The sequence below is a fragment of the Dendropsophus ebraccatus genome, chromosome 14, assembly GCF_027789765.1.
Source record: "Dendropsophus ebraccatus isolate aDenEbr1 chromosome 14, aDenEbr1.pat, whole genome shotgun sequence".
In the NCBI taxonomy this organism is placed as follows: Eukaryota; Metazoa; Chordata; class Amphibia; order Anura; family Hylidae; genus Dendropsophus; species Dendropsophus ebraccatus.
This window is the reverse complement of record NC_091467.1, coordinates 64,999,705-65,027,547: the sequence shown is the minus strand read 5'-3', so window position 1 is coordinate 65,027,547 and position 27,843 is coordinate 64,999,705. Positions and strand designations below refer to the sequence as shown.

General features: G+C 44.9%; 2 protein-coding genes across 5 annotated transcripts in view; one reads left to right on the top strand and one right to left on the bottom strand.

The window, feature by feature from the left end:
- Positions 1–27,843, bottom strand: part of TBCD (tubulin folding cofactor D) — a 133,971-nt gene that overhangs the window by 71,391 nt on the left and 34,737 nt on the right. For both annotated transcript variants that reach the window (XM_069954040.1, XM_069954039.1), the window contains exon 14: positions 26,600–26,694. In XM_069954040.1, coding sequence (XP_069810141.1) covers positions 26,600–26,694 — 95 coding nt within the window. The remainder of the gene's footprint in view (positions 1–26,599; positions 26,695–27,843) is intronic.
- Positions 17,424–23,656, top strand: ZNF750 (zinc finger protein 750). Of its 3 annotated transcripts, none has more exons than XM_069952103.1 (3): positions 17,424–17,559; positions 20,996–22,458; positions 22,726–23,656. In XM_069952103.1, the coding sequence occupies exons 2-3, from the start codon at positions 21,128–21,130 to the stop codon at positions 23,237–23,239; spliced, it is 1,845 nt and encodes a 614-aa protein (XP_069808204.1). In that variant the 5' UTR covers positions 17,424–17,559; positions 20,996–21,127; the 3' UTR covers positions 23,240–23,656. The 3 variants fall into 3 exon arrangements, with proteins under 3 accessions (XP_069808204.1, XP_069808202.1, XP_069808203.1); XM_069952101.1 differs by lacking the exon at positions 17,424–17,559 and adding an exon at positions 18,690–18,759; XM_069952102.1 differs by lacking the exon at positions 17,424–17,559 and adding an exon at positions 20,854–20,906.

Genomic DNA, 27,843 nt, shown 5'->3' with positions numbered 1-27,843 from the left:
TGTGTCGTTTGGGGGCAGCCTTCCCCGCCGGTGGTGCTGGCTGGGTTTTGGTGGGGCTTTTTGGGTCTGGTCCTGTGACATTGGGGTTGCAGGGCCGTTCCATGGCCTCCCTTCCCTGCACGTGCACGCTTTGCGGGGTTGGCGGTCGCTGACCGACACGGTGTGGAGTTAGCGTAGGGACCCGTGTGGACCAGAGGACCTGCGCGGTGGTACACGGGGCAATATGGCTTGATCAATTCATATACAGACACTCTGGTGTTGATTTTTAATATAGGCCTAGCGGCAATAGTGTCAGCCATAGATGGGATGTGCAGCCGTTCCACTCTCTCCAGTTCGTGTTTCACAATTCTCCCTCTCTGAACAGCTAGCACTCCTTTATAAGACCCACATGACCAAAATTAGCAGGATATGTCTGTGCTCACATGTCTGGACCCTATGTCTTCCCCATTCTGTGAGAGCAGCAATGGTAAGTGTAATACCATATCCATACTTGTGTCGTTTGGGGGCAGCCTTCCCCGCCGGTGGTGCTGGCTGGGTTTTGGTGGGGCTTTTTGGGTCTGGTCCTGTGACATTGGGGTTGCAGGGCCGTTCCATGGCCTCCCTTCCCTGCACGTGCACGCTTTGTGGGGTTGGCGGTCGCTGACCGACACGGTGTGGAGTTAGCGTAGGGACCCGTGTGGACCAGAGGACCTGCGCGGTGGTACACGGGGCAATATGGCTTGATCAATTCATATACAGACACTCTGGTGTTGATTTTTAATATAGGCCTAGCGGCAATAGTGTCAGCCATAGATGGGATGTGCAGCCGTTCCACTCTCTCCAGTTCGTGTTTCACAATTCTCCCTCTCTGAACAGCTAGCACTCCTTTATAAGACCCACATGACCAAAATTAGCAGGATATGTCTGTGCTCACATGTCTGGACCCTATGTCTTCCCCATTCTGTGAGAGCAGCAATGGTAAGTGTAATACCATATCCATACTTGTGTCGTTTGGGGGCAGCCTTCCCCGCCGGTGGTGCTGGCTGGGTTTTGGTGGGGCTTTTTGGGTCTGGTCCTGTGACATTGGGGTTGCAGGGCCGTTCCATGGCCTCCCTTCCCTGCACGTGCACGCTTTGCGGGGTTGGCGGTCGCTGACCGACACGGTGTGGAGTTAGCGTAGGGACCCGTGTGGACCAGAGGACCTGCGCGGTGGTACACGGGGCAATATGGCTTGATCAATTCATATACAGACACTCTGGTGTTGATTTTTAATATAGGCCTAGCGGCAATAGTGTCAGCCATAGATGGGATGTGCAGCCGTTCCACTCTCTCCAGTTCGTATAACTACTATAATACTGCTCCCTATATACAGGAATATAACTACTATAATACTGCCCCGTATATACAAGAATATAACTACTATAATACTGCTCCTATATACAGGAATATAACTACTATAATACTGCTCCCTATATACAGGAATATAACTACTATAATACTGCTCCCTATATACAAGAATATAACTACTATAATACTGCTCCTATATACAAGAATATAACTACTATAATACTGCTCCTATATACAAGAATATAACTACTATAATACTGCTCCTACATACAAGAATATAACTACTATAATACTGCTCCTATATAGAGGAATATAACTACTGTAATACTGCTCCTATATACATAAATATAACTACTATAATACTGCCCCCCATATACAAGAATATAACTACTATAATACTGCTCCCTATATACAGGAATATAACTACTATAATACTGCCCCGTATATACAAGAATATAACTACTATAATACTGCTCCTATATACAGGAATATAACTACTATAATACTGTTCCTATATACAGGAATATAACTACTATAATACTGTTCCTATATACAGGAATATAACTACTATAATACTGCTCCTATATACAGGAATATAACTACTATAATACACAACATGGAGACAAAGGAACGGCTGTACATCCCATCTATGCCTGATAATAATGCTGCTAGGCCTATTTTAAAAAACAACACCAAGGTGTCTGTATATAATTTGATCAAACCATAATAGCCCCGTGTACCACGTGCAGGTCCCCTGGTTCACACGGGTCCCTACGCTAACTCCACACCGATATGTCCGCTAACTCCACTCACCAATATGTTGTGTCTTCAGGCTGGTTTATTAGAGGTAACTTCACGACCTGCAGGGAGGGGGTGTGGAGCAAACTCGTCCTCACAGGTGGTAGACATAACATATTGGTGAGTGCCCGCTTCTGTGCTTCTCCTGTATTCACATTACGTCTCATACCAGTGGAGCACCACTGCTTGATATTGTCTCAGCGGGGTTACACGGCCGGTTTGTTTCACCTCGGACCCAGGTGTCAGAGATTGCATGGGTGGTGCAGTCCGCTTCTCCGTACATAGATAACTACTATAATACTGCCCCTACGTACAAGAATATAATAGGCACGGTGGCTCAGTGGTTGGCAATGTAGCCTTGCAGCCCTGGAGTCCTGGGTTCATATCCCACCAAGGGCAACATCTGCAAAGAGTTTGTATGTTCTCTCAGTGTTTGTGTGGGTTTCCTCCAGGTACTTCGGTTTCCTCCCACATAAAAAAAACAAAACATACATATAGGTGAAGCGCTGCGGAATTTGTGTGCGCTATACAAATAATAAAAAAAAAAACTATAGAGACTATCCAGTGAAGAGACACCTTCTTTCAACTTCAACATTTAGGAGAATCTTAATCTATTACACGGGCCGACCAGCAGGAACAAGGGACAGCCGACCTGTTAGATCAGCGCCCGCTTGCTCCATGTTTCCTGCTCGCTGCCAGCGCTACTACAGGCAATGACAGCAAGTGGGGGGCCTGCAAGGAGCTGCGGGAGGGGCTGCTAAAGAAGGTCCAGGAGCCTACAGGAGATAGCGGTGGTCTGCTGCTGCCGCTCCTATTCCACAAAGCAATGGCTGCCAGTGACCGATCAGTGAGATCAGTGCAGGAGAGGGATGTGATGGTGATGTGCATTGCCTCTGTATTCCTGCATGAAGCAGCCGCAGGGAACTTACAGCGAAGCTGATGGACCTGCAGGACCTTCAGTGATGTAACAGTCATGTGATCAGTCAGATACCTGTGAAAAGGGCTCCAGAGAGATACTATGTAAGTAGGGACAATCTGTATCAAATGTCTGTCCATCTGTGTATGTCTGAATGTAGCAGATCTGTGTGTGTATGTGATGTAGTAGAGTGTATCTGTATATTGGTAGTAGCACTGTGTGTGTCAGTGGGTATGTTTTTGTATCACAGGTGTGTGTGTGTGTGTGTGTGTGTGTGTGTGTGTGTGTGTGTGTGATGCAGCAGAGCTGAGTGTGTGTATGATGTTGCAGAGCTGAGTGTGTATGATGTTGCAGAGCTGAGTGTGTATGATGTTGCAGAGCTGAGTGTGTATGATGTTGCAGAGCTGAGTGTGTATGATGTAGCATAGCTGAGTGTGTGTATGATGGAGCAGAGCTGAGTGTGTATGCTGTAGCATAGCTAAATGTGTGTGTGATGCAGCAGAGTTGAATGTGTGTATGATGCAGCAGAGCCAAGTGTGTATGGTGCCGCAGAGCTGAGTGTGTGTATGATGCAGCAGAGCCAAGTGTGTATGATGCAGCAGAGCTGAGTGTGTGTATGATGCAGCAGAGCCGAGTGTGTATGATGCAGCAGAGCTGAGTGTGTGTATGAGGCAGCAGAGCCGAGTGTGTATGATGCAGCAAAGCTGAGTGTGTGTATGAGGCAGCAGAGCCGAGTGTGTATGATGCAGCAGAGCTGAGTGTATATTGTGAATGCAGCAGAGCTGTGTACATGTGGGTATAATATACAGTCATAGAGAGCGTTAAAGTGGCCCTGTCAATTCAATAAACTCTGCCCTTTCACTGCATTAGACCACCAGGGAAGTTTGTAAACATTTTAAAAAACTTCCTGTTTTTAGTTGTGTAAATAAGGGGGGAGTCTTATAGTAAGGTGCGTCTTATAAAGGGGAATATATATATATATATATATATATATATATATATCTATATCGGTAAATTCTTAGACCTTTTAGTAACCTATAAGTGCTGGACTGAAGACACGAACGATTACTTATAGGGCCTATGGAGCTGTATAATGAGGAGGAACACCCTCTTTCAACTTTAACGTAGGGGAACTTTTTAGTCCTTTAAGTTCTTAGAATTTTGAACAATCTGCACGTGCTGGACTGAAGACACAAAAGATTACGGATCGGGCCTATGGAGCTGTATTATGAAACAAGACACCCTCCTTCAACTTTAACATTTAAAAAAAATTTTTAGTGCCTTGAGGAAAAACAGGTATACAATGCTGTAGAGATTACACAGCACGTACTACAACCCCCACAGAAGCCCCAGCACTTACAGGAACTGTAACTAGTGCCCTGTGGCCTCAGAATTCTGTATACCTAGAAAGCGCTCATTAGCCCGGCTTGTGCCCTCCGCAAAATGTCGTCCGACTGGCCCAAGAATGCATTTTTCCCCTAAGAGAATATCAACGGTAGATCTTGTTCCACTTGAGATGCATCCTACCTGTCGTTTCCTTCTGCAGGGGACAACTCACCCCAATTTTTAGTCTGGGTGTATAAGGAAGCTGAAATCTGCCTCGCTTGAGACCCTCCTGTCAGCAAATCCAACAGCCAAGTACATTATGGGATTGTTATTTAAAGGGGTTGCTAACAATTTTTTTTTTTTTTAAATCAACTGTTCCCAGCAAATTCCAGATATTTATAATTTACTTAAAAAAAAAATCTCTAATCTTCTAGTATTTATCAGCTCCTATATGCCCTGCAGGAAGTGGTGTATTCTCTCCAGTCTGACACAGAGCTCTCTGCTGCCACCTCTGTCCATGTCAGGAACTGATCAGAGCAGTAGCATATCCCCATAGAAAACCTCTCCTGCTCTCCAGACTGGAAAGAATACACCACTTCCTGCAGAACATACAGCAGCTGACAAGTATTGGAAGTCTTGAGATTTTTTTTTTAATATAAGTAAATTACAAATCACTGGCACTTTCTGGCACCAGTTCACTTAAAATAAAAGAAGAATTTAGTGAACCACCCCTTTAAGCAATAGTGAGCTTAATAACCATCACAGGCTTGTTATCTCACGGTCATCTATTTACAGGTCCCGCACTAACGCCTCGGGTAAGTGGCCAATCTGAGGGCGACTCCTACTTAATAAACGGGTTCCGCTCCGGCTATTTTTAGGCTCCAGGAGTCAGGACAACGTGGCCGAGGTCATTAGAAGCCATATAACCACCACAATCTATAGAATGGATTGGTGGACTATAAACGGTAATAAATCTGTCACCAGCGGTGGGGCGGACAGAGCAGGAACAAGCAAAGCAGAACTTGTCACAAAATGTAGAACAGCCTCTGGGCATCAAACTTAAACAAAGCAGACGGCAAGTGCACGCCGGATCGGTCCAACCTGTTGTGTGCCTGGTGATGGAAGGCTGGAGGGGCCCTTTAAGAAAGATCAGTAAACTTCAACGTATACTTCTGTTTATCCTGATTTGTGAACAGAATTCGCAGCTGCTATAACACAGGATATACAGATATAGATAGAACTATATATATATCCACACGCCTATATAAAGCAATTAGGTCCGCAGTAAATGAGTGCAGACACCTAGGCGAGGACAGGACATAATCATCACATGGCTTAGCACCGGAAACGCGTTACTCTCGCCTTGACATATACGGGGAACACCTAATAAGGCTTGGCGGAAAAGCAGCAGGATCAAAACCCATCTGATGATAATAACAATAATAATAATCATAGATGTCACACGCCCAGCACGGCCCGCCCAGGCTTCAGGTACACAGCTAAAGCCTGTTTATCATCGCCACAGTCTGCGGGCGGACATTTACCGCTGCCACAACAGGATGGGGTGGAGGTGAAGGTGAATCTATCTATTAAATAAAAAAACCTACCATAACAGACAGAAGTTTATCGACGCATTTCAGTCATGTATTAAAAGGAACAAAAAGTCTGAAATGTGTCACAGACGCATTTTTACATTTGTGTAGTATTCTTCTTCACGCGTACCGCATCCGATTTCAAGCAGAATCGGCTGCGATATACAGTACGGTTATGCCCTATGGCCTCTACATTGTCAGGCTTTGTTCACACTATGTAAAAGTACGGCCGTTGTTGCAATAAACATTGCCTCTCCTCCTATGGGATCCCGGCTGGAGCGTATACACATCGTATATGCTCCAGCCGGGATCCCATACGGCGCCACATACAACTGACAAGTCAGTCTTCTGTGGCCGCAATTCAATGAATTTCGGCCGCAGAAAGCTCTCTCAGTTCACACAATGAAGCGAGCGGCTCCGGTCGCAAGCTTCATTGTGCGCTGTGAGGAGTCCTGACGCGGGCGTACGATAAGCGGAACGGCCGGTCCTATACGCCATGTGAACATGGCCTCACTGCGGACTTTTAATCTGCAGTGACAATGTATTTTCAATCCGAATACAGAGGCCATATCGCTGCGGATTTAAGAATGTGGTCCCTGTGGAAAAAAAAAAAAAATCACTATTACCGCTATAGTCATGACAGAAAACTAGATGCATTTTGGGCATGGCTGAAACGCATGGATAAGCTCTACCTATAGCTACCCTGCAGCTCAAACATGAAGCAGTAAGAGCCCTACAGAGAAACTTGCACAATTGTTTCAGACAAGTAAACAAGTAGTACGTACTCGTGGTATAACATAACTGAAATGTGTAAAAAAATATATCTGGTTCTGTTTTGACTATAGTAGTGAACATAGTGCGAACATGTCCGAAACACAACTGCAAGTGTCTGTGGGGCTCGATGCAGGTCAGCTTACCTGCCTGTGCACTTGTCTCTTTTTGATGGCTACTCCATGTGTGAGGTACGTGTTCTTCACTAAGGAAATCCACATTACTACTATATTTAAAACAGAAAGGAGCTTCCAACGCGTTTCAGTGATGCCATGAGTATGGACTGCTTGCTTTAACAGCCGCCGGTGTGTCTGTGAGGGTTGTTGTGTGTCTGCTCCGCTGCCTTATGCACGACATCAGGGTCACATACAGATCTACCAACGCATTTTAGTCTTGCCTTGCGCACGGACTACTTTACGACTTGCCTCAACTGCATTGACAAGCACCTCGGGGAGCCTCACTGTGTAGTAACTCACCCCTTTTTGAGAACTGCTTTATATTTCAATAAGCCACCGAAACTAACGCATTTCAGCTGTATAGTGCATCCATGCCCAAAATGCATGTTTGCATGTTTCTATAAAATGCTTGCTTGCAGTTACACCTCTGGCTGCCCCCCCACTACATTGCTGCATATCTGAGGACTTGTATGCTGACATGCTTTTCACACGTACTAGACCCGCAACACCAAAACACGTCAGTAAACCTCTTCACGATGTTAGGAAAACTCATAGCTCATCCCACCCACAGGGCTGAGAATCAGTGCAGAACCCCACACATAACTTCCTGCATCTCAGTCACCGCTATTCAGATCATGTGACCTGTGCGCCATTTATTGCTTCCATTTTTTTGGCACTTTCCCCGCAGTCCGTGAGTGTTTTCCACCTGCTGAGCCTCCTCGGTGCAGGAACTGATCCTCTCCTATTAGCTGTAGCCTACAGGTATTAAAACGCACCTGCTGCTTCCCGCCCACACTGTGCACAGCCTGGCAGGTTGTAACACGGAGACCTCAGCAAGCGAGCCGTGGCATAGAGCCATGGTTTACCACCTCTTACCACAGATTTCCCACACTCCCCCATCATGTAGACATCTAGGTTACACCGGCAGCTTAAAGCTACAGTCAAAAAATAGATATTTTGTCAGTTACGAAATAAAAATTTAAAATTTATTATTTTATAAAAAATAAAAAAAAAAAGAAAAAAAAAAAAAGAAAAAAAAGAAAGTGGCAATGTCTATGTAACAAAAAGTGGAGCAGCACTTCCATGAGTGAGCACCATAGGTATGGCAACTGTCTGGGGCTGGGTCCTTCCAGATCTGATGATTTTTCATGCCCTTTTTTTTTTTTTTTTTTTTTTTTAAATATGAAAAACCTGAAATACAAGACTGGATGGTTTTTGTTGGTTTAGCACGGTCCTGACCTCACCAGTCACCCACCCGAATATCCAGCCCTCCGAGTAATCCCAATGTTGGCCGACTCTGCACAGTCCACAGGCATGAATGGCCGCCATTGTTCCAGGGTCAGTGGTAAAAAAAAATGTAATAGATTTGTTTTTCTTTTTTTAAATTGAGTTAAATATACATTTACAACAGAACATGGGGGCTCCGAACACCTTTTTTTTTTTTTGTGGTGGTGGTGGGGGGGGGGGGACCGGGGGCAAACACAGAAACCAATAAAAATACTGCTGTGGAATCAGTAAATCGGGGGAACAGTCAGTGCTCCTATAAGATCAGCATAGTCCTCTCCTGATATCCTCTGTGCTGCTGGGGACCCTGCTCCTTCCTGTATGTAACTCTCATCCTGTGACCTCCCTCAAAGATCAGCACACTCCTCTCCTGACATCCTCTGTGCTGCTGGGGACCCTGCTCCTTCCTGTATGTAACTCTCATCCTGTGACCTCCCTCAAAGATCAGCACACTCCTCTCCTGACATCCTCTGTGCTGCTGGGGACCCTACTGCTTTCTCTATGTAACTCTCACCCTGTGACCTCTCCTATAAGACCAGCACATTTCTCTCCTGACATCCTCTGTGCTGCTGGGATCCTGCTCCTTCCTCTATGTAACGTTCACCCTGTGACCTCCCCTATAAGATCAGCACACTCCTCTCCTGACATCCTCTGTGCTGCTGGGACCCTGCTCCTTCCTCTATGTAACTCTTCCCCTATGACCTCCCCTATAAGATCAGCACACTCCTCTCCTGACATCCTCTGTGCTGCTGGGACCCTGCTCCTTCCTCTATGTAACTCTTCCCATATGACCTCCCCTATAAGATCAGCACACTTCTCTCCTGACATCCTCTGTGCTGCTGGGGACCCTGCTCCTTCCTCTATGTAACTCTTCCCCTCTGACCTCCCCTATAAGATCAGCACACTCCTCTCCTGACATCCTCTGTGCTGCTGGGACCCTGCTCCATCCTCTATGTAACTCTTACCCTATGACCTCCCCTATAAGATCAGCACAATTCTCTCCTGATATCCTCTGTGCTGCTGGGACCCTGCTCCTTCCTCTATGTAACTCTCCCTGTGACCTCCCCTATAAGATCAGTACAAGCCTCTTCTGACATCCTCTGTGCTGCTGGGATGCTGCATAAGATCTGCATGTATGCCAGGAGAGGAGTGTGCCGTTCCTGTTGGAGGTGAGACACAGAATTAAACAGAGGAAGGAGCAGGGTCCACAGCAGCACAGAGGATGTCAGGAGAGGCGTAAACTGATCTTATAGGGGAGATCTTATGGCGAAAATTACATATAAGATGATAAAGGTCCATCAGCAGCACAGAGGATGTCAGGAGAGGAGTAAGCTGACCTTTTGGGGAGGTCACAGGGGAAGAGTTACATTAAGGGTCCCATCAGCACAGAGTATTTCAGGAGGGGACTGTACTGATCTTGTGGGAAATAATAAATTGACTATTAAATAATGAAAGGAGCGGGGTCCCAACAGCACAAAAGATGTTAGTACAGGAGTGTGGTAGAGAAAGGAAAATCATCTCCAGCTGATACAGGACCCCGGCAGCACAGAGGTGTGTGCGGATCTTGTGGAGGGTGACACAATTACAAAGTGGAAGATGCGGGCTCCCCTCTGCAGCACAGAGTATTTAAGGAAAGCACCACGCTCATCTGGAGGGAAGATAAAGACTGCACTCTGTACTCTTGCTCTGCCCCAAACCTGTGCTTCTGAAGAACTCTGGTCTATCCACTAAGTAAGGGTCCTATTAGACAAAGCGATTTTTATCGATTAACGATTACAAACGAGATTGTTTATCGCTAACCTGAAATCGTTCAACATATTACACAGAACGATAGTCGTTAGTTAAAATCGTTACTACGATTGTTTACTACTTCTTATCCCAGCTAAAGGAGGAACGATTTGGAATTATGTTCACACAGAGAGATTTATCTGACAGATCTTTGAAGCCAAAGTCAGGAACAGACTATAAGCAGAGAACAGGTCATAAAGGAAAGACTGAGATTTCTCCTCTTTTCAAATCCATTCCTGGCTTTGGCTTCAAAAATCTGTCATATAATCCGTGTAAACGCACCATTACGCTGAAGATTAATGAACGAATGTGGAATTACAACAAACCATTAGCAAATGATTAACGATGATTTTAGGGTCAGACCTAAAGCCCCTATTGCACGAGGCGAATGAGAGGAGCAAATGAGCGCCGTCAGCGGTCTGCTGCCACCACTCCTATTCCACGAAGTAACGGCAGCAGATCGCTGCTATCACAGTCGTTTGTCTTTTAACGACTACAACGATCAGCCGACATCGTTTATGCCAGCTTATAGTTGCCTTCTATTACACAAGACAATTATCAGCTGTTGAATGCGACCGATAATCGTTTTGTGTAATAGGGCCTTAAATCAACGGTTAACAACACACGAACGATATTTCGATCATTGTCTGCAATTACACAGCACAACATCACCTATAAAGAAGAAAAAATGATATTTCCATAAAAAGAAAATTACAAAAAAAGGGCGTTTATTTACACCCTAAACTTGACTAGTACTACAGATTGTCACCTCCGACCCCATTGTAGACATGATATAAATCTCTATTATATCCAATAGAGAAGAGTGTAAGCACCATGGATACGGACTATGAGTCTGCTATGGGGGACGGATACAGTTTAACCCATTCACCATGATAGTGGGAAGCTCCTATCGCTAGATAAATCATATTAAAAAGTGCGTTCACACGTACAGGATTTGATGCTGTGTTCAGTCATTTAGTTACACTGATATGTGCAGCATCAAATCTGCTGCGGATCCTGTAAGTGTGAACGCACCCTAAAAACACTATGGGTCACTGTAAGGGGTAGAGGGGAAAACAAACAATGGAAAGGAGGACAGTGCATCTGAGTCATGTGCCCAGTCCCCCAGGGCATCTGCTATTGTCAACATGACAACCAGAACCCAACATGTCTGTGGACGCGACCTATATAAGATGATCAATAGTAAAGAAAAGCCCCCCCCCCCTCCAATAATAATTTGTGATATAGTTAGAAAAAGGGGGGGAAAAAAATGGTATTAACTACCTAATAAATAGTCCACATTGTGTTCATTTTAATAAAACTGGCAAAACTGAGAGGAAAAAGAATATATATATATATATATATATTATATATATATATATATATATATATATATATATATATATATATATATGAAAAAAATAGGATACAATAAACTGATAATCCTCTACCCCCCCCCCCCCCCCACATGATTTGCTAAAAATGTTAAAAATAGAATATAGGGTTAAAAAGAAATAACTTTGGAAGCAGTAAATAAATTTTCTTCCCAGTGAAAAATTTCAGAAAAAAATAATGAAAACATAGAATAAAACTTTTGCTAGTCATAATGTTAAGCAACACTGCAAAACTTAAAATAATAATAGAATAAAAGGCAAAAAAAAATAAAAATAGTAAAACTTCTATAGGTTTTAGATTTAACTTGTGATAAAATTAAGAAAAATTAAGGTAGAAAATTAAAAAAAAAAAAAAAAAAAAAGTCTGTAAAGGTTAAAAAAACCCATAAAAAACTGAATAAAAAAAAAATGTGAAACTGTGAAAAAGACAGACAACCCCTATCAGGTCAGACGAGGAGAGCGGAGTCTTGTTCCCATGTGTCCTGATATCTGGCAGCGGCCCAGGACACACAAACACCTGTTTCTTGTAGAAATAAATGTTTGTCTTCAGGACAAAAAAATTAAAGGATCTACGAGTCACAACAATTACATAAAAACATTAAAAAAAAACCTGAGTATGTCCTAGTTATCCTGATCAGACGAGATTAATCTAAATCCCTCATTTCCAAGGGGGGAATAGGATCAGGAAAACATGGCTTCCCGGTAAATCCCCATTAGGGCTGGAGACTGGTGCCGTCCTCTAATGCCTGTAATCTCATCAAATCCTGTGTCACATTCACTGGAACTTCGCTTTCTAAACCCTGCGTTCTGTCTTCTCACGCTCTAACGCTCACAGGTTGCCAGTTTCAGGGGATAAAAAGGGAGCCGGGATTCATTACAAGCAGATTCAGGGCCCTTAGAGGAAATTAAAAAAAAAAAATTAAGAAAAACTGAGAAAATATAAAAAATAAAACTCTTAGTTCAAAATTGTTTGGGGAAATCAACCAAGATTATGGAACTAACTAAAAGCCTTAAAAATATATGAAGGAATAGGCCCCAAGGGCTCTAATAGATATCAACGTGGGCCCTGAGAGAGTCATGGTGGTGGGCTAACATGGCTAACGTAACACTAAGAAGAGTGTTCTTCGGCTTCGGCTCCAAGCAAGCTCTGACAGCTAAAGCTTTGGCTGTCCAGGCATGATGGGAATTGTAGTTTTGACGCAGCTGGAGGGCCAAAGGACAGCGAAACCATAGAAGACCCCCGATTGCTGCTTAAAGGGTGGGCATAGCCAAGTGTGGCCCCATTCTAATAACTGATATATGGGGCCCTATCTCCACCTCCTTTTTTGACCAGTGCTGTTTGTGTAATGAGATGCATACCCCCCGCCCTGATGGGTCCAGTATGGTCTCACTCTGATGTGATCCCACGTGAAGTAGGAGAAGGCAGCTATTAGGAGATGGGGTGACAGGCGTCTGTCATCAGCCTCTCCACTGCTCTCTGGGGTATGAACACGTGGATAATAGCAGGGAGATGTACAGTAACAGCAGTGATGGCCGCAGATGGGGGAGGGATGGATCAGGGAACGACACTTACTGTAAACACAGGAGCAAAACCTCAGCTTAAGGCCCTATTCCACGGAACGATTATCGTTCATAAACTCGCTCAAACGACCGCTCGTTAACGATAATCGTTCCGTTGAATTGATGAAAACGATCGAACGACTCGAGCAAAATGGTCGTTGAATCGTTCTCAAAAGTTTTTCAACATGTCGAAAAAAAATCGTTTGTCTTCCAACGATAATTCGCTAATCGTTTTGTTGAATTAGAAATCGTTAAATCGTTCGTAAAATGTGTCTAAAAAGTAGGTGTGTTGTATTCAAATTAACAATTAGCGAACGTTTTAACGATCATGTAACGACCGCAAAATAATCGTTATCGTTCACATTACCACTAGATTGAATGTGTAATCGTTCGCAAAAAATAGTCGTTTATTGATCGTTAACGAGCGGTCGTTTGAGCGAGTTTATGAACGATTATCGTTCCGTGGAATAGGGCCATTAGGGAAAGACTGGGAACACAGGATCTGATCATTATGGAAACAATAAGGGGTCTTGGGGCACAGGGTAGTGACATCCTGATACTTGGGGTACAGGATAATAACACGCTGACACTTGGGGTACAGGATAATAACACGCTGACACTTGGGGTACAGGATAGGGACACTTGGGGTACAGGATAGTGACACGCTGACACTTGGGGTACAGGATAGTGACACTTGGGGTACAGGATAGTGACACTTGGGGTACAGGATAGTGACACTTGGGGTACAGGATAGTGACACTTGGGGTACAGGATAATGACACACTGACACTTAGGGTACAGGATAATGACACACGGACACTTGGGGTACAGGATAGGGACACTTGGGGTACAGGATAGGGACACTTGGGGTACAGGATAGGGACACTTGGGGTACAGGATAGGGACACTTGGGGTACAGGATAGGGACACTTGGGGTAAAGAATAGGGGCACTTGGGGTACAGGATAGGGGCACTTGGGGTACAGGATAGGGACACGCTGACACTTAGGGTACAGGATAGGAACACGCTGACACTTGGGGTACAGGATAGTGACCCGCTAACACTTGGGGTACAGCATAAGAACACACTGACACTTGGGGTACAGGATAGTGACACTGACACTTGGGGTACAGCATAAGAACACGCTGACACTTGGGGTACAGGATAGTGACACTTGGGGTACAGGATACTGACACACTGACACTTGGGGTACAGGATAATGACACACTGACACTTGGGGTACAGGATAGTGACACGCTGACACTTGGGGTACAGGATAATGACACTTGGGGTACAGGATAGTGGCACTTGGGGTAAAGGATAATGACACACCTACACTTGGGGTACAGGATAGTGACACGCTGACACTTGGGGTACAGGATAATGACACGCTGACACTAGACACAATACCCTCAGCACCAAGCTCAGTACCTGTCACCTCCACTGGGAGTCTCATCCAAGCCTCCACTACCCTTGTAGCTCAGTAAAACTGCAGACAATTACTCCTAAGCTTTGTTTCCACCCTGTGGTTTCAGGGTGTGCCCCCTTGATCTGTCACCTCTCGGTTCCTCTCTGAACTCTCCTGCCTCATTGCATAACTGTTTTTGTTGTCTTGTTGTCTATATAGGAGCCACAAATATCATAAAACACAGAATAAAGATCATAAAGTACCAAGGAAGAAAACTAATACAGATGATTAAATAGCCAAATGTCTACAAATAAAAATCTTTATTCTGCAGGTCGTATGGATTCTCCCGGGCAGTGACTGCCAACCTCTGGCTCCCCAATTGTAGCAAAACTACAACTCCCAGCATGCTAAGAGTTGAAACTTTGCAACAGCTAGAGATCAGGTTTTGCAATCACTGCTCCATCATGGCTGCAATAATGATTGCCAATGTAACATGCAGGAGAAGGTCACTGCCTGCAACATTAACGATGGGTTATAATAATGGATGTGAAGTCAGTCATATAATATTACACACTGACCCATCAGAGGAAGAACACTGAAAATGGGCGGCTCTCATACAGCACTTTGTCACTGTCCAGAGACATTTATATAAGCAAGAGTTCAAAGAAATAATAATAATTTTTTTTTTTTTTAAAGTGGTTGTCCAATTTCAAATGCAGGATTAGCAAAGGCTGTTTTCTTCCGTAAATGGCGCCACTCTCGCCCTCAGTTTGTATGTGGTACTGCAGCTCAGTTAAATGGAACTAAATAGGGCCAGGCTGTAATACCACATAAAATCTGTGGACAGGAGTGGCGCTGTTTTTGAAAATAAAAAGTCTTTCTAATCCAAGAAAACCCTCTTAACTGGCATACGTGAAGCAAAGGACAGGCACCTATTTTGGGCAATAGGGAATTACTAGAAAAATAAAAATAATTTCAGGGCTCCAGATGGCGACCAAAATGGTCGCCAATGCGACTGACATTTTGCAAATGGCGCCCAGATTTATTAATCTAGGCGCCATTTGCGACTGGCCCCGGCGGCGGTGCGCTGTCTCTTTAAGTCCGGGCCCATCCTATCCCCGGCAGCGCGGCGCATCAGTGAGCTGCCTGGGGCCCTGACTTCCGGCACAGGAAGCGCACGTCAGAGACGCTTCCTGTGTCAGAAGTCACAGCCCCGGCGTACAGGGAGCTCATGAAGCGCCGCGCTGCCGGGGATAGGATGGGACACCCTCAGCAGCCGCGCATCAGCCGGGTACAGCGCCTGAAGAAGAAGAGGATCGCTGGGGGAGCGGGTTGTCAGGTGAGTTTGTGTGTTTGTTTTTTTTAAATACTGCTTAGCATAGAGGAAAGGGGGGGGCATCTATAATGGGGGGAAGAGAAGGGGGGCATCTATAATGGGGGAGAAGAGGGGCCATCTTCAAGGGGGGGAGAGGGGGCCATCTATAAGGGGAGGGGGTATCTATAAGGGGGGGAGAAGAGGGGGCATCTATAATGGGGGGGGAGAGGGGGCATCTATAATGGGGGTAGAGGGGGTCATCTATAAAAGGAGGGGGTCATCTATAAGGGGAGGGGGCCATCTATAAGGGGAGGGCAAACTGGCTGCAGACACTGGGAGATAGATATATGCACAATTATTATTATCAGGGCCCCTCAGGTGTCTGTATTGTAGGGGGTCACTTGCATTAGTCACTAGGTGAGAGATATATCTATCTATATACACATCTTGTGGGGGGTCACTATGGCTGCAGTCATAAGTCTAGCTCAGTATGTATAGACTGTTGCAAGCTTTTAAAGGGAACCTGTCACCCCCGGTGACGGGGTGACAGGCTCTCAACCCCCCGTTAGAACCCCCTATACTCACCTCATCGCGCCGAGTCCCGCTTCTGAAGATGGTCGGGTCACGGAGATCTCAGCCGCTGCAGCCCGGCGCGCACACTGAGAGATGAGTCCAACGCTCATAGAGAATGACGGAGCACTGGACTCTCCCGTCATTCTCTATGAGCGTTGGACTCATCTCTCAGCGCACGCCGGGCTGCAGCGGCTGAGATCTCCGTGACCGGACCATCTTCAGAAGCGGGACCCGGCGCGATGAGGTGAGTATAGGGGTCTCTAACGGGGGGTTGGGAGCCTGTCACCCCGGCACGGGGGTGACAGGTTCCCTTTAAGATCAAGTTCAGAAGAGTAAGCCTCATTAGAAGGCTAGCCAAGTGAAGCTGAAGTACTGAGTCAGACTGTATATGGTTGTCAAGTTGCAAGTTTCCATGTTGAACGTTTTCAAACTAAGAAAAGAAAGGATCTAAAGGAGGAGGATGCTGCCGTGGCCTCTGCACACAGTAAGTCCCATTTAACATAACATTAATTTTACATGGTTTAAAATGTTGGCGAGCAAATATTCTATTTGGCGCCTAAATCTTTCAGGTTAGGAGCCAATGGCTCCCAGGTAAATTTTTTAGTCTGGAGCCCTGAATTTGCACAACCTCTTTAAGGAACGAATAGCAACCATATAACAGAGAACACACAAATATATATATATATATATATATATATATATATATATATATATATATATATATATAATATTATATAAATTTTTTGGTTTATATATTGACTTTTTATCATTTATTATTGAAAAAATAAATGGATATGAAAAGAAAAAATATATATATATATGTATGTATATGTGTGTGTGTGTGTGTGTGTGTGTGTATATATATATATGGTTTTTTTTTTGGGGGGGGGGGTTCATATAAATTTATTTTTTAAATATTATATATATATTCAATATATCTATCTATCTATATTCATGGACATTAGACATACAAGCACACTCATAATAATCTCCTCCTGTCTGAGTGACATGTTGCACTTGTGAAGTGTCGGCAGGCACCTTACACGTTACAGGTTGTGCGGATTAGGGGACCTGTGGTGTCCTCCCCCTTGTTTGCAGCATGTAAGGGCAGAGGGTTTAGTCTGGTGATTGTGCACACAATGCTCTGGTGCTCGGGGCACTAGGAATATCAGGTGCATCTCTACAGCCTCAGGCTGCAACTCCTGGACTTTAAATCCCTCCCTCTGAGACAGCGCTGATCAGTCTTCCTTGTAAGAAGTCAGAGAACAGGTACTTCTTCTCCTTCTCCTCCTTCAGCAGCCGTCAGTCTCAGGGAGAGCTCAGCTCCATCTGGTAAGGACTCCTCTCAGCTTTATACTCATTTTTACTATTACCTGCATTATGATACAATGTTACTATTTCTATTATATTATAATACTATTTCTATTATATTATTATACTATGTCTATTATATTATTAGTTCTATATCATCCCTCTACCTGAACCTGCTGTCAGTCTCAGGGCTGCTCCCTGTCTCCAGCAGGTGCTTTGCCCAGACTTATTTCTCCAACTAATAGAAGAGCTAGCAAAGACATGTAACAAATTAAAAAAAAAAAAAAAAAAAAAGGAGAGGAGAAAAAAAAAAATCTAAAAACTTTTTTTTTTTTTTCGAAATATTTTCTAAATTGTATTTAATTCCCCTTCTTGGATACAGATGATATCTAAGCTTAATAAAACATGTATTTTATAACTTTTTATTGGTTTAAATTTGTAAAAAAATTTCTGATACCCGAAACTTGTGTAAATGGCTGGAGGCTTAGGTGTATGACGTTGTGTCGTAGTTACATGGGACTGTGTCTTGTACCGAGTGTAGGACAGGCGTAATGTATTGCTGTAGTCAGTGCGTATTATGTATATACAAGTGTGCGGTATTATTTATACAATTACTTGGGATATCGAGTATGGTCTCATACAGAGACTTAGGTGTATGACGTTTTGTCGTAGTTACATGGGACTGTGTCTTGTTATAGAACAGGTGTAATGTATTACTGTAGGCAGTGTGCTCGGTATTTTTTGTTATATATATATGTACTAGTGTGCGGTATTATTTATGTGGATACTTCTAAATCAATTACAGAGGCTTACAGTTACATGGGACTGTGTCTTGTATGGAGTATAGGACAGGTGTAATGTATTTCCATAGTCAGGGTTGTTTTATACGTACCGGTGTGTCGTATTTTTTTGGCTTTTAGGAATAGACGGTTTGTGAGCATTAGGGATGGCCCTACATATGGCGTCTACATACATATACATCTATCTATATCTAGACATCTATTTTTACATACTCATGGGATACAAGTCTAACTAGTCGGACAGCAACTAGAGACTGAAACTCCGCTTGCGCCACACACCGGCAGGGTGACGGCGGCCTGTCCCCGGGTTATGCAATCAATACCACATCACAGATTTTATGAGATTATGCCCTTACCCAAAATCTACCCACTCCCTTTATTGTCACTACTTATGCCAGACAGGGAACCCAGTCGTGTTTTGGTAAGTAGATATTAAGCATGGATATTACCTGATAAAATGTTACAATATTATTTATGTAAAAATATATTTATGTAAAAAGAAAAAGAGAAAGTTTGGTAAGAACTTGGTAGAAACTGAGAAGAATTAGACAGAAACTAAACATGTATCAGTAGACAATGGGATGCAATTGCAAGTGAATTAGGCCATGGATATGCAAAGGGGCAACCTTCAGGTGACAACAGCCCGGGCCTCAGATGGCTTGCTCTGCTGTTTGTTGTGACAACGCTCACCATCAAAGGGGGTCATTAGCACTGGCACTTTCGGGTCTACCCAGAGAATAGCAAGAAGAAACTGAGCCAGGCATGTCAGGGCTGCTACCTGCTGCCCGGCCTGATACTAACAGTGTTAGTCCCTAGCGTTTGCATATCTCCATTGTGCTAAAATGCATTTAGCAGCTTGTTATTATCAATCAGATCCAGCACTTAATGCCAAGAGTATTCCCATTATATCCTGTATTATCAGCTCAGGTAGGGGGTCTGCGGACCCGAAACTACAAGCCCAAGCATGCCCCGATAAGAGTCAATCTGGGATGTGTAGTGCCCACTGCAGATGTAATGGGGGTTGTAAAGGGTTAAGAGCTGCAGAAGATACTTACAGGAGATGAAAAGATTAAAAAAAGGTAAATAAGCGATATAAAAAATAAAAAAAATAAAAGAAATCTAAACTAAGTAAAAATAGATATAAAATAAAACAAAATTAAACAAAAAAATGCAATACAATAAATAAAAAAATTAACAAATAAATCGAAAAAATACATGCAAAAATGTAAAAAATATATATCTAAAATAAAATATAAAACAAATAATATATATTTGCATAAAAAAAATAAAGGAAAATTTAAGAAAAATAAATAAAAAAAAGGTCATTTATAAACATGTAATTAAAAAAAAAGGCTTTTATTCTACCACTTTTGTTAATTTATCTAGAACATTCTGGGTTATTAAGAAATTAAGGCCACCATATTTTTCTTCATTTTTATCCCAATACCCATGGTAGACATATTTTACCACAATGCTCCCCAACCTGTGGCTCTCCAGCTGTTACAAAACTGCAACTCTCAGCATGCCTCTACAATGTCTTCGGTCTCCAGCTGTTGCAGACCCTCCTCCAGCTGTCAGGGCATGATAGGAGTTGTAGTTCTGCAACAGCTGGAGAGCAGCAGGTTGGAGGGGCACTGATTTACCAGATTAAAGGAACATTTTATAGCTTTTTCTTTGCCTTTGGAGCTCTGGTTTTCCAGTCGTCAGCTTTTTCCCCCAATCAGTCTTCACACAGCGCTAATACGATCTAACCACTTGAAGGGAATAAAGACGTTTCTTTAGAAATTGGTGCCCCGGGGCTCGCAGGCAATTAGTTTCTATGTTTTCAAGAGTTATCTGTCAGAGGTTTTGTAACAATCATCATTAAAATCGTGATGCTCGGAGCTAGTGGTGAAATCACTTTTTTTTTTCTCCCCCAATTTTTTTTTCTTATAATCCATGCCGTAACACATCTTAAGTCCACAGTCATGAGAACTGTACAGCACCACTTTCTCACGCCTTGAGTATCGTTGAAAATAGAGACGTGCCAGTACAAGCTGTATCTACGCTGCACAAGGAAGCTGTGAGGAGGGATGAGAGGCGCTGCTCACCCTACCTGGAACAGCAGGGAAGAAGCAAATCTTAAAAAAATAAAATAAATAAAAAATCGAAAAAAAAGAAAAGAAAATTACTTACATTTTTTTAATTAATATTTGCTTGTATTACAAACTTTTGATGATTTTTTTCTATCCAATACTTTAGCAAACTTTCACCTGTAGTGAAACTACAACCCTCAGCATACTTCATATGAGTTACAGCTTCATAGGGCAGGGAAACAATTATTTTTTTCCTGCTATATCGCCCCCTACTGACAGATATTAATGTCCTGGGCAAGTAGTGTAATTGCAGGTCTGCCCTCGAAGCTCTCTGGTTTGCAGGGCCGTCAATCACCCTCCTATTACAATGAGGGAGTGTTGAAGTATTTACCCCCTTGCTAAGCCAGTTTGCCCAGCCGCCCTACTTTAAGACATACAGTCAAGTATGCGGATTAGCAAAGTCATAATGAAATCCCTAGGAGCTACACAGAAGGTAGACGTCTACTGAGATGCAGAAAGAAAAAAAAAACTTTACTGTTCAAAAAGTTTCCTAACTTTTTCCTTTTTTTTTTTTTTTTGCAGATACAGAACTTTGCACCGAGGACGACTCTGGACCAACAGGTTTCCCAAAAGTGGTTTGGTTGGGAGAACTGGAGTCAAACCCAAGATAAGAAAACGAGTGAGGCAACTTGTGGGCAACCAGAAGGCTTGGAAATGTCAGCAGTGAAGGAGCGAAAGCCTAAGAAGCCCCATTACATTCCCCGACCTCCTGGGAAGCCATTCAAGTACAAGTGCTTCCAATGCCCATTCACCTGCAACGAGAAATCTCATCTCTTCAACCACATGAAGTACGGGCTCTGCAAGAACTCCATCACCCTCGTCACGGAGCAAGACCGAGCGGTCAAGAGCCCGAAGTCTAATGCTATGGAGCCCAAACAGTCATCCCCCGAGGGGTTTGTGAAGCCCACACCTATTATGGCCGGTGGACAGCTGGATGCTAAAGCCCATCACGACATCACCAGAGATGACCTCAAAGACAATGTGGACTTTAAAAACAAGGAGGCCACCGCTCAGGAAAAGCCTGTCAGCCACAAAGACCTAGCTATACCCTCGCCAACTGGGCACAGCCCCATTCCCAAGCCGATAGCTATTGAGGGCATTGGGAGGCCCTCAGCCTTTATGCCAGTTGGCGAACAGAGGTACCTGACTGGAACAGAAAGAAGCCATCTACCCGAAATCATGCCGCCAGTTGGCACAGTCAAAGGAGTCCATAGTGAGGGGTCTGCGTTCCAAAGGTTAACAACCCCATGGAAAACAGGAGAACTGGTCTCCCATGAGCTTGGGCCAAAGCCAACAATCCCGCATTACATCCGTCCAATGATATCAGACTATAAATACTATGAGACGGGGGTGCCAGCTGTCCTCCCATACATGTATGATACCTCAGTGCTATCAGTATACGGCTCTCACGACCACAGACTCCTCCGTCCTCACCCCATTCAATCTTCGGGACTCTCTTTGCCGAAACCATTAAACCCATCTATTGACTATAGACTGCTACATCCCTTCCATCAGAGCCCGACCATGCCGTACAGCTTCTACAGATCGGCCGAACATTCCTATCTACCTTATGGTCTCAAGCTACCTCATGGCTTGACCAAGGCCCCTACAGCATCGACCATGGACACTTCCCCTTTCTTCTACCCAACCTCCAGCCCACCGCTTTTTTACTCCTTAGACCCATCTCAAAAGCAAATGGACAGTCAAAAAGAAGCGCTTCTAGACCAAGAAAAGCATAAGCATGAAGGAGAGAGCCTGAAGATGAGTCCGCGGGCTGCCAGTGCTGCTACCGGCTCCCCCGGCAGGCCTAGCCCGACAAACTTCACTCAGAACAGTCAAGGCTTTGAAGGAATCTTCGACCTTTCCAGCAAATCTACCTCGACCCCAGGAAAGTGGGACGGTGTGGGGCAAAATCTTACAGCCTTTAAGCCAGTAAGGAAAAGCACAGACTCCCAACCATCGCTGAGCAGAGGAGATTCTCCATGGTAAGTACAAGCAATTTGTCATATACAATAGATCTATGTCGATTTCGATGGTAGAAGGGGGAAAAAAAAAAAACTGGTTGAACGAGCTGAATTCTTGCTTGTCCAGTGCCCTGCTTTCCCTAACATGAGTGGTCCTGGCCGCCTCTTATCTCACTCCTTCCATAAAGATATCCTAACTTGTTAGTAATGGGAGATGTGGAATCATTTGGTCGAATGATGATGGTGAATGAACTGGTTCTTAACCTGTCCCAATTCTTCTAATTGCAGCTCTGGGAATGAAGACGCCTTGTCCACCCCTGACCGTGAGACATCAACAAGTGGCGACGATGATGCATTTGGGCCGCTTAACCTTTCCAAGAAAGATGAGCTAGAACAAGACATGCCGCTGAACTTGTCTGTCAAAGACTCCGGCAGGACAACCATCGCGGAAGAGTCTCCAATCCCGAGCGCAGAGAGTGTCAAAATGGCAGACGTCAAGGCGCTAATGGAAAACTGTGATGAGCAAAAGCAGTCGGCAGCGGTGGCCCTTTGCCAGCTAGCATCGTACAGCCCCGTTCCGGCCGCCCGGGCGGTGGAGGAGGACAATATAGAAACTCAGAGCACTAAACCTGAGCAATCTGCTGTAAATGCTCTAAGTGACCAGAAGGAGGAATGCCACAGCAAACCGAGAGGTCAGAAAAGGGAAAGCCCCAAAGATGTGGTGAAAACGACTGCTAAAAAAGTGAAAACATCTGAGTGCAACAGAGTCTTCACCCTGAGAAAGAGGCACAGAATGTCGTAGGACATGTCCCATCCCCTCAAAGACTATAAAGGGAAAAGCTGCTCTATTCAGACCCTTGTATTTGGACTTGGCGCGGTCTACAGACTTATTGATGAAGCTAATATTTAGCTGCCACACCGACCTTCTCCCTCCGCGCCAACCCCCCCTCCCCCACCCGCTTCCCTCCCTCCGCGCAGCATACGGGTCAGGACTGAAATTTATTTATATTGGTAATATTTATTTTTGTATAAAGTATAGCAGGCACTGCTGCAGGGTGAGGGGCTAACGTCAGCCATGTGCGCTGTACACACACGCTCTGTATATTCTGACCTTTTCATGTTTTTATGCATTGACGCTGTTTGTTCAGCTTCTAAACACAAAAGCAACAAGAAAAAAAATAAATTGAAAAAAAATCAATAAATGCTATATTTCAGATAACTTTTTGTTTTGTGTATTTCTTACATATATGGGTAAAACGTGTATGACATGGGTGGACACACACATTTGCAACCTCCCTCCACTATATTTTTGTCATTCCATGACCTTGCACAAGATTGGTACTTTCTCTCTGGGTGCGTGGGACTCTGCTTGCTTCACTATGCAGTGTCTTGTGACCTCCTGAAAGATCAGTATAATCCACACTGCTGGGACCCTGCTCCTTCCTCTATGTAACTTTCACAATGTGTCCTCCCCTATAAGATCAGCACACTCCTCTCCTGACATCCTCTGTGCTGCTGGAACTCTGCTCCTTCCATTATTTAATAGTCAATGGATTTCCCAAAAGATCAGCACACTCCCTTAGTGAAATACTCTGTGCTGCTGGGGACCCTGCTCATTTTATTATGTAACATCAGTACACTCCATGCCTGAAATACTCTGTGCTGCTCTTACCACTCTGTAACTTTGTCTGTGACCTCCTAGATGACTATTATGCTACTTTTCACTCACTGACTTTGACATCATTCACTCGCACTTTTGGCGATTACCAAATACAAAGAAAAGGGTTATGGGTAGCTGCTCACCTAAAACATAAGTGTGTGCTCCTATAATAATGTGTCAGAAAAAATGTAATGCCTACCTTACAGAAAACAGCAGAGCTGAGCACATGCCAAATATAGAAGAGCCAAGCACGTGCCACATACAGCAGAGCATGCCACATACAGCAGAGCCGAGTGCTTGCCAAATATAGCAGAGCAGAGCCCGTGCCACATACAGTAGAGCATGCAACATACAGCAGAGCGCGTGCCACATACAGCAGAGCAGAGCGTGTCACATACAGCAAAGCAGAGTTCGCCACATACAGCAGAGCCAAGCACGTGCCAAATATAGCAGAGCCGAGCACGTGCCACATACAGCAGACCCAAGAGTGCCACAAACAGCAGTGCTGAGCTTGCCACATATGACAGAACTAAGCTTGGCACATACAGCAGAGCTGAGCATGCCACAGACAGCAGAGCCAAGCTCATCACATAAAGCAGAGCCGAGCGCGACACATTTAGCAGAGCCAAGCACCTGCCACATACAGCAGAGCATGCCACATACAGCAAAGCTGAGCGAGTGACCAAATATAGCAGAGCCAAGCACATGCCACATACAGCAGAGCCAAGTGCGTTTCAAATATAGCAGAGCAGAGCCTGTGCCACATACAGCAGAGCATGCCACATACAGCAGAGCGCGTGTCACATACAGCAGAGCAGAGTCAGCCACATACAGCAGAGCGCGTGCCACATACCGCACAGAGTGTCACATACAGCAGAGCAGAGTCAGCCACATACAGCAGAGGCGAGCACGTACCACATACAGCAGAGCAGAGTTCGCCACATACAGCAGAGGCGAGCTCGCCACATACAGCAGAGCCGAGCATGTACCACATACAGCAGAGCAGAGTTCGCCACATACAGCAGAGCCAAGCGCGTGCCACATACAGCAGAGCCAAGGGTGCCACATACAGCAGAGCCAAGGGTGCCACATACAGCGGTGCCGAGCTTGCCACGTACGACAGAACTAAGCTTGGCACATACAGCAGAGCCGAGCGCGACACATTTAGCAGAGCCAAGAGGGCCACATACGGCGGAGCCAAGCTTGCCACATACAGCGAAGCCAAGCTCACCACATACAGCAGAGCCAAGCTCACCACATACAGCAGAGCCAAGCTCACCACATACAGCGAAGCCAAGCTCACCACATACGGCGGAGCCAAGCTCGCCACATACAGCAGAGCCAAGCTCACCACATACAGCAGAGCAAAGCTGATCACATAAAGCAGAGCCGAGCGTGCCGCATACAGCGAAGCCAAGCTCACCACATACGGCAGAACTAAGCTCCCCACATAGAGCAGAGCCAAGCTTGCCATATACAGCAAAGCCGAGCGTGCCACATATAGTATAGCCGAGTGTGCCATATGAAGCAGAGCCGAATGTGCCACATACTCTTCTGCCACATAAAGCAGAGCCAAGCTCGCCAAATAAAGCAAAGCCAAGCTCGCCACATACAGCAGAGCTAATATCGGATAAAGGAAATGTATGGTGCAAGTCACAGAGATATTACAATTACACAGGAGGCTGGAGGTACTTATTCATCTCAGCCGACTACTTAGTTTTACTTTCCGTGTTAGGAAACAGGTTGTGGTGGAGGAAGGAGGGGTGCTGGCGGTGGGGAAACAGGTGTCGCCAGGGTGTGGAGACCATTGAGACTAATATGGCAGATGACAATAGCAGTGATGACGGCCCATCTCCTCACCCACCCACAATGTACATCTTTTCTGCTATTTAGCCACAGGCAAGACAAACTGAGCGCTCACCTACAGATAGCTACAGGCGACAAAGCCTGCGGAGGAATGTGGCTGCAGACAATGGTATTGCAGGTTACAGAGCACAAAGTTGCAACACCGCAACAGCATTCTACCCCACCTCACGGTCACCTTCAGCGACTATACAAGTGCTGTCCACCAGGGTCGGGGACGAGTCGGTACTTGCAGGCCCTGCGGCTAGCCTCACACCAGCTTCTCGGAAGAACTTTTTGTAAACATGGCGCGGGTTCAAGCTTACACAATGCAGATGAAGCTGCTCGTGCCCATTAAGGTCACAGGCCATGATTTTACTTATACTGACACATCTTTAAAGGAGCATTCTGGATGTCAGTAAATAACGACAAGTCGTGTTGAGAGCCACAGGTTATAGATCACTGACTTCCTTTTCTGTGCTGCCCAGAATAACTCCCATCGTTCACTACATGTACGGACAGGGTGGTCACACAAGGCCTCAGAAGATGCAGAGGAGACCCCTATACTCCTCTTCACACCCCAAACTTTAGGTATTTGTCAAGGGCAAACGTCAGCAATAAAACATAAAACTACAGGTAATAGTAGAGTAGAGCATTTACCGTCAGGGAGACGAGAAGGCAGGAGCAGTCCCCTCCGACCCAGCTCTGCCAGTGCCAGACAGCCCCCGTGCCAAGCGTTATTGGTCTCCTGGAAACTGTGGTAAAAAGTAAACATAATCAGTCACCAAGGGCTGAATGAGATTCGTCAAAGAGGATGGCCAAGGTGTGAAAAAGACAAGATCACAGACTGAGGGCCCTATTCCACCTGACGATTATCGTTTGAATAATCGTTAACGATTAACGATCTCAAACGACCCCTATTGCGAAAGACCTGAAAACGTTCACTCATTTCCATGGAACGATAATCGTTACTTATGATCGTAATTGCGATAGTTTTTTCTTCGCTATTTATACGCTATTGCGTTTGTATCTATTGCGAACGACCGAACGATGTCTTATTCAATGCGAACGTTTTGCGAACGAGCAACGATAAAAATAGGTCCAGGTCTTATAAAGCGATCTACGATTTCTCGTTCAGTCGTTAATCGTTAACTGCATTTCAAATGACTGATTATCATTTAGATTCGAACGATTTAACGATAATCTGAACGATAATCGTTCGGTGGAATAGGGCCCTGAGAATTACATAGTGGAAAGAGCAGCACAGTGTCTTTCAGGAGAGGCATGTGCGCTGCTGGGACCCTACTACTTCCTCTATGTAACTCTCCCTGTGACCTCCCCTATAAGATCAGCTCACTCCTTTCCTGACATACTCTGTGCTGCTGGGACCCTGCTCCTGCTCTATGTAAGGGTACTATCACACGGAACGATAATCGTCCGCATCGACCGATTATCGCTCTGTGTAATAAATACAATGATCAGCTGATGACAACGATCATCGGCTGATCGCTGATATAGGTTTGAACCTTTAATTGTCGGGTGCCGACCACACGTCTCTACATGTAATAGCGGTGCACGGCCGGCGGCTGAAGATATACTTTACCTATCCAGGCTGCAGGGCTCCTCTTGCGGTCTTCTTCTCCCCAGGTCCTGCGCGCTCCAGCTTTACAGCCGTGACCAGTGATTAACTGAGCAGCCTGTCAGCTGAGGGCGCAGGACCCGGGGAGAAGACCGCAAGAGGAGCCCTGCAGCCTGAACAGGTAATGCATTAAGTTAAGCAAGGGCTGCAAGGACATCGATAACGATGTCCTTGCAGCCCTTGTGAAACGATAATCGGGCCGCGTAATAGGCCCAGTAAATAGTTTACAGTTATTATTTTACAGTTTACAGTTATTATCGGGCTT

What these genes read in the sequence shown, in the direction of transcription:
- ZNF750 (XM_069952102.1), top strand. Translation starts at nt 20,859, where the DNA reads ATGCGGATTAGCAAAGTCATAATGAAATCCCTAGGAGCTACACAGAAG. An exon ending in CCCTAGGAGCTACACAGAAG is followed by an intron (nt 20,907 to 20,995) that starts GTAGACGTCTAC and finishes TTTTTTTTGCAG; the next exon opens with ATACAGAACTTTGCACCGAG. An exon ending in AGCAGAGGAGATTCTCCATG is followed by an intron (nt 22,459 to 22,725) that starts GTAAGTACAAGC and finishes TTCTAATTGCAG; the next exon opens with CTCTGGGAATGAAGACGCCT.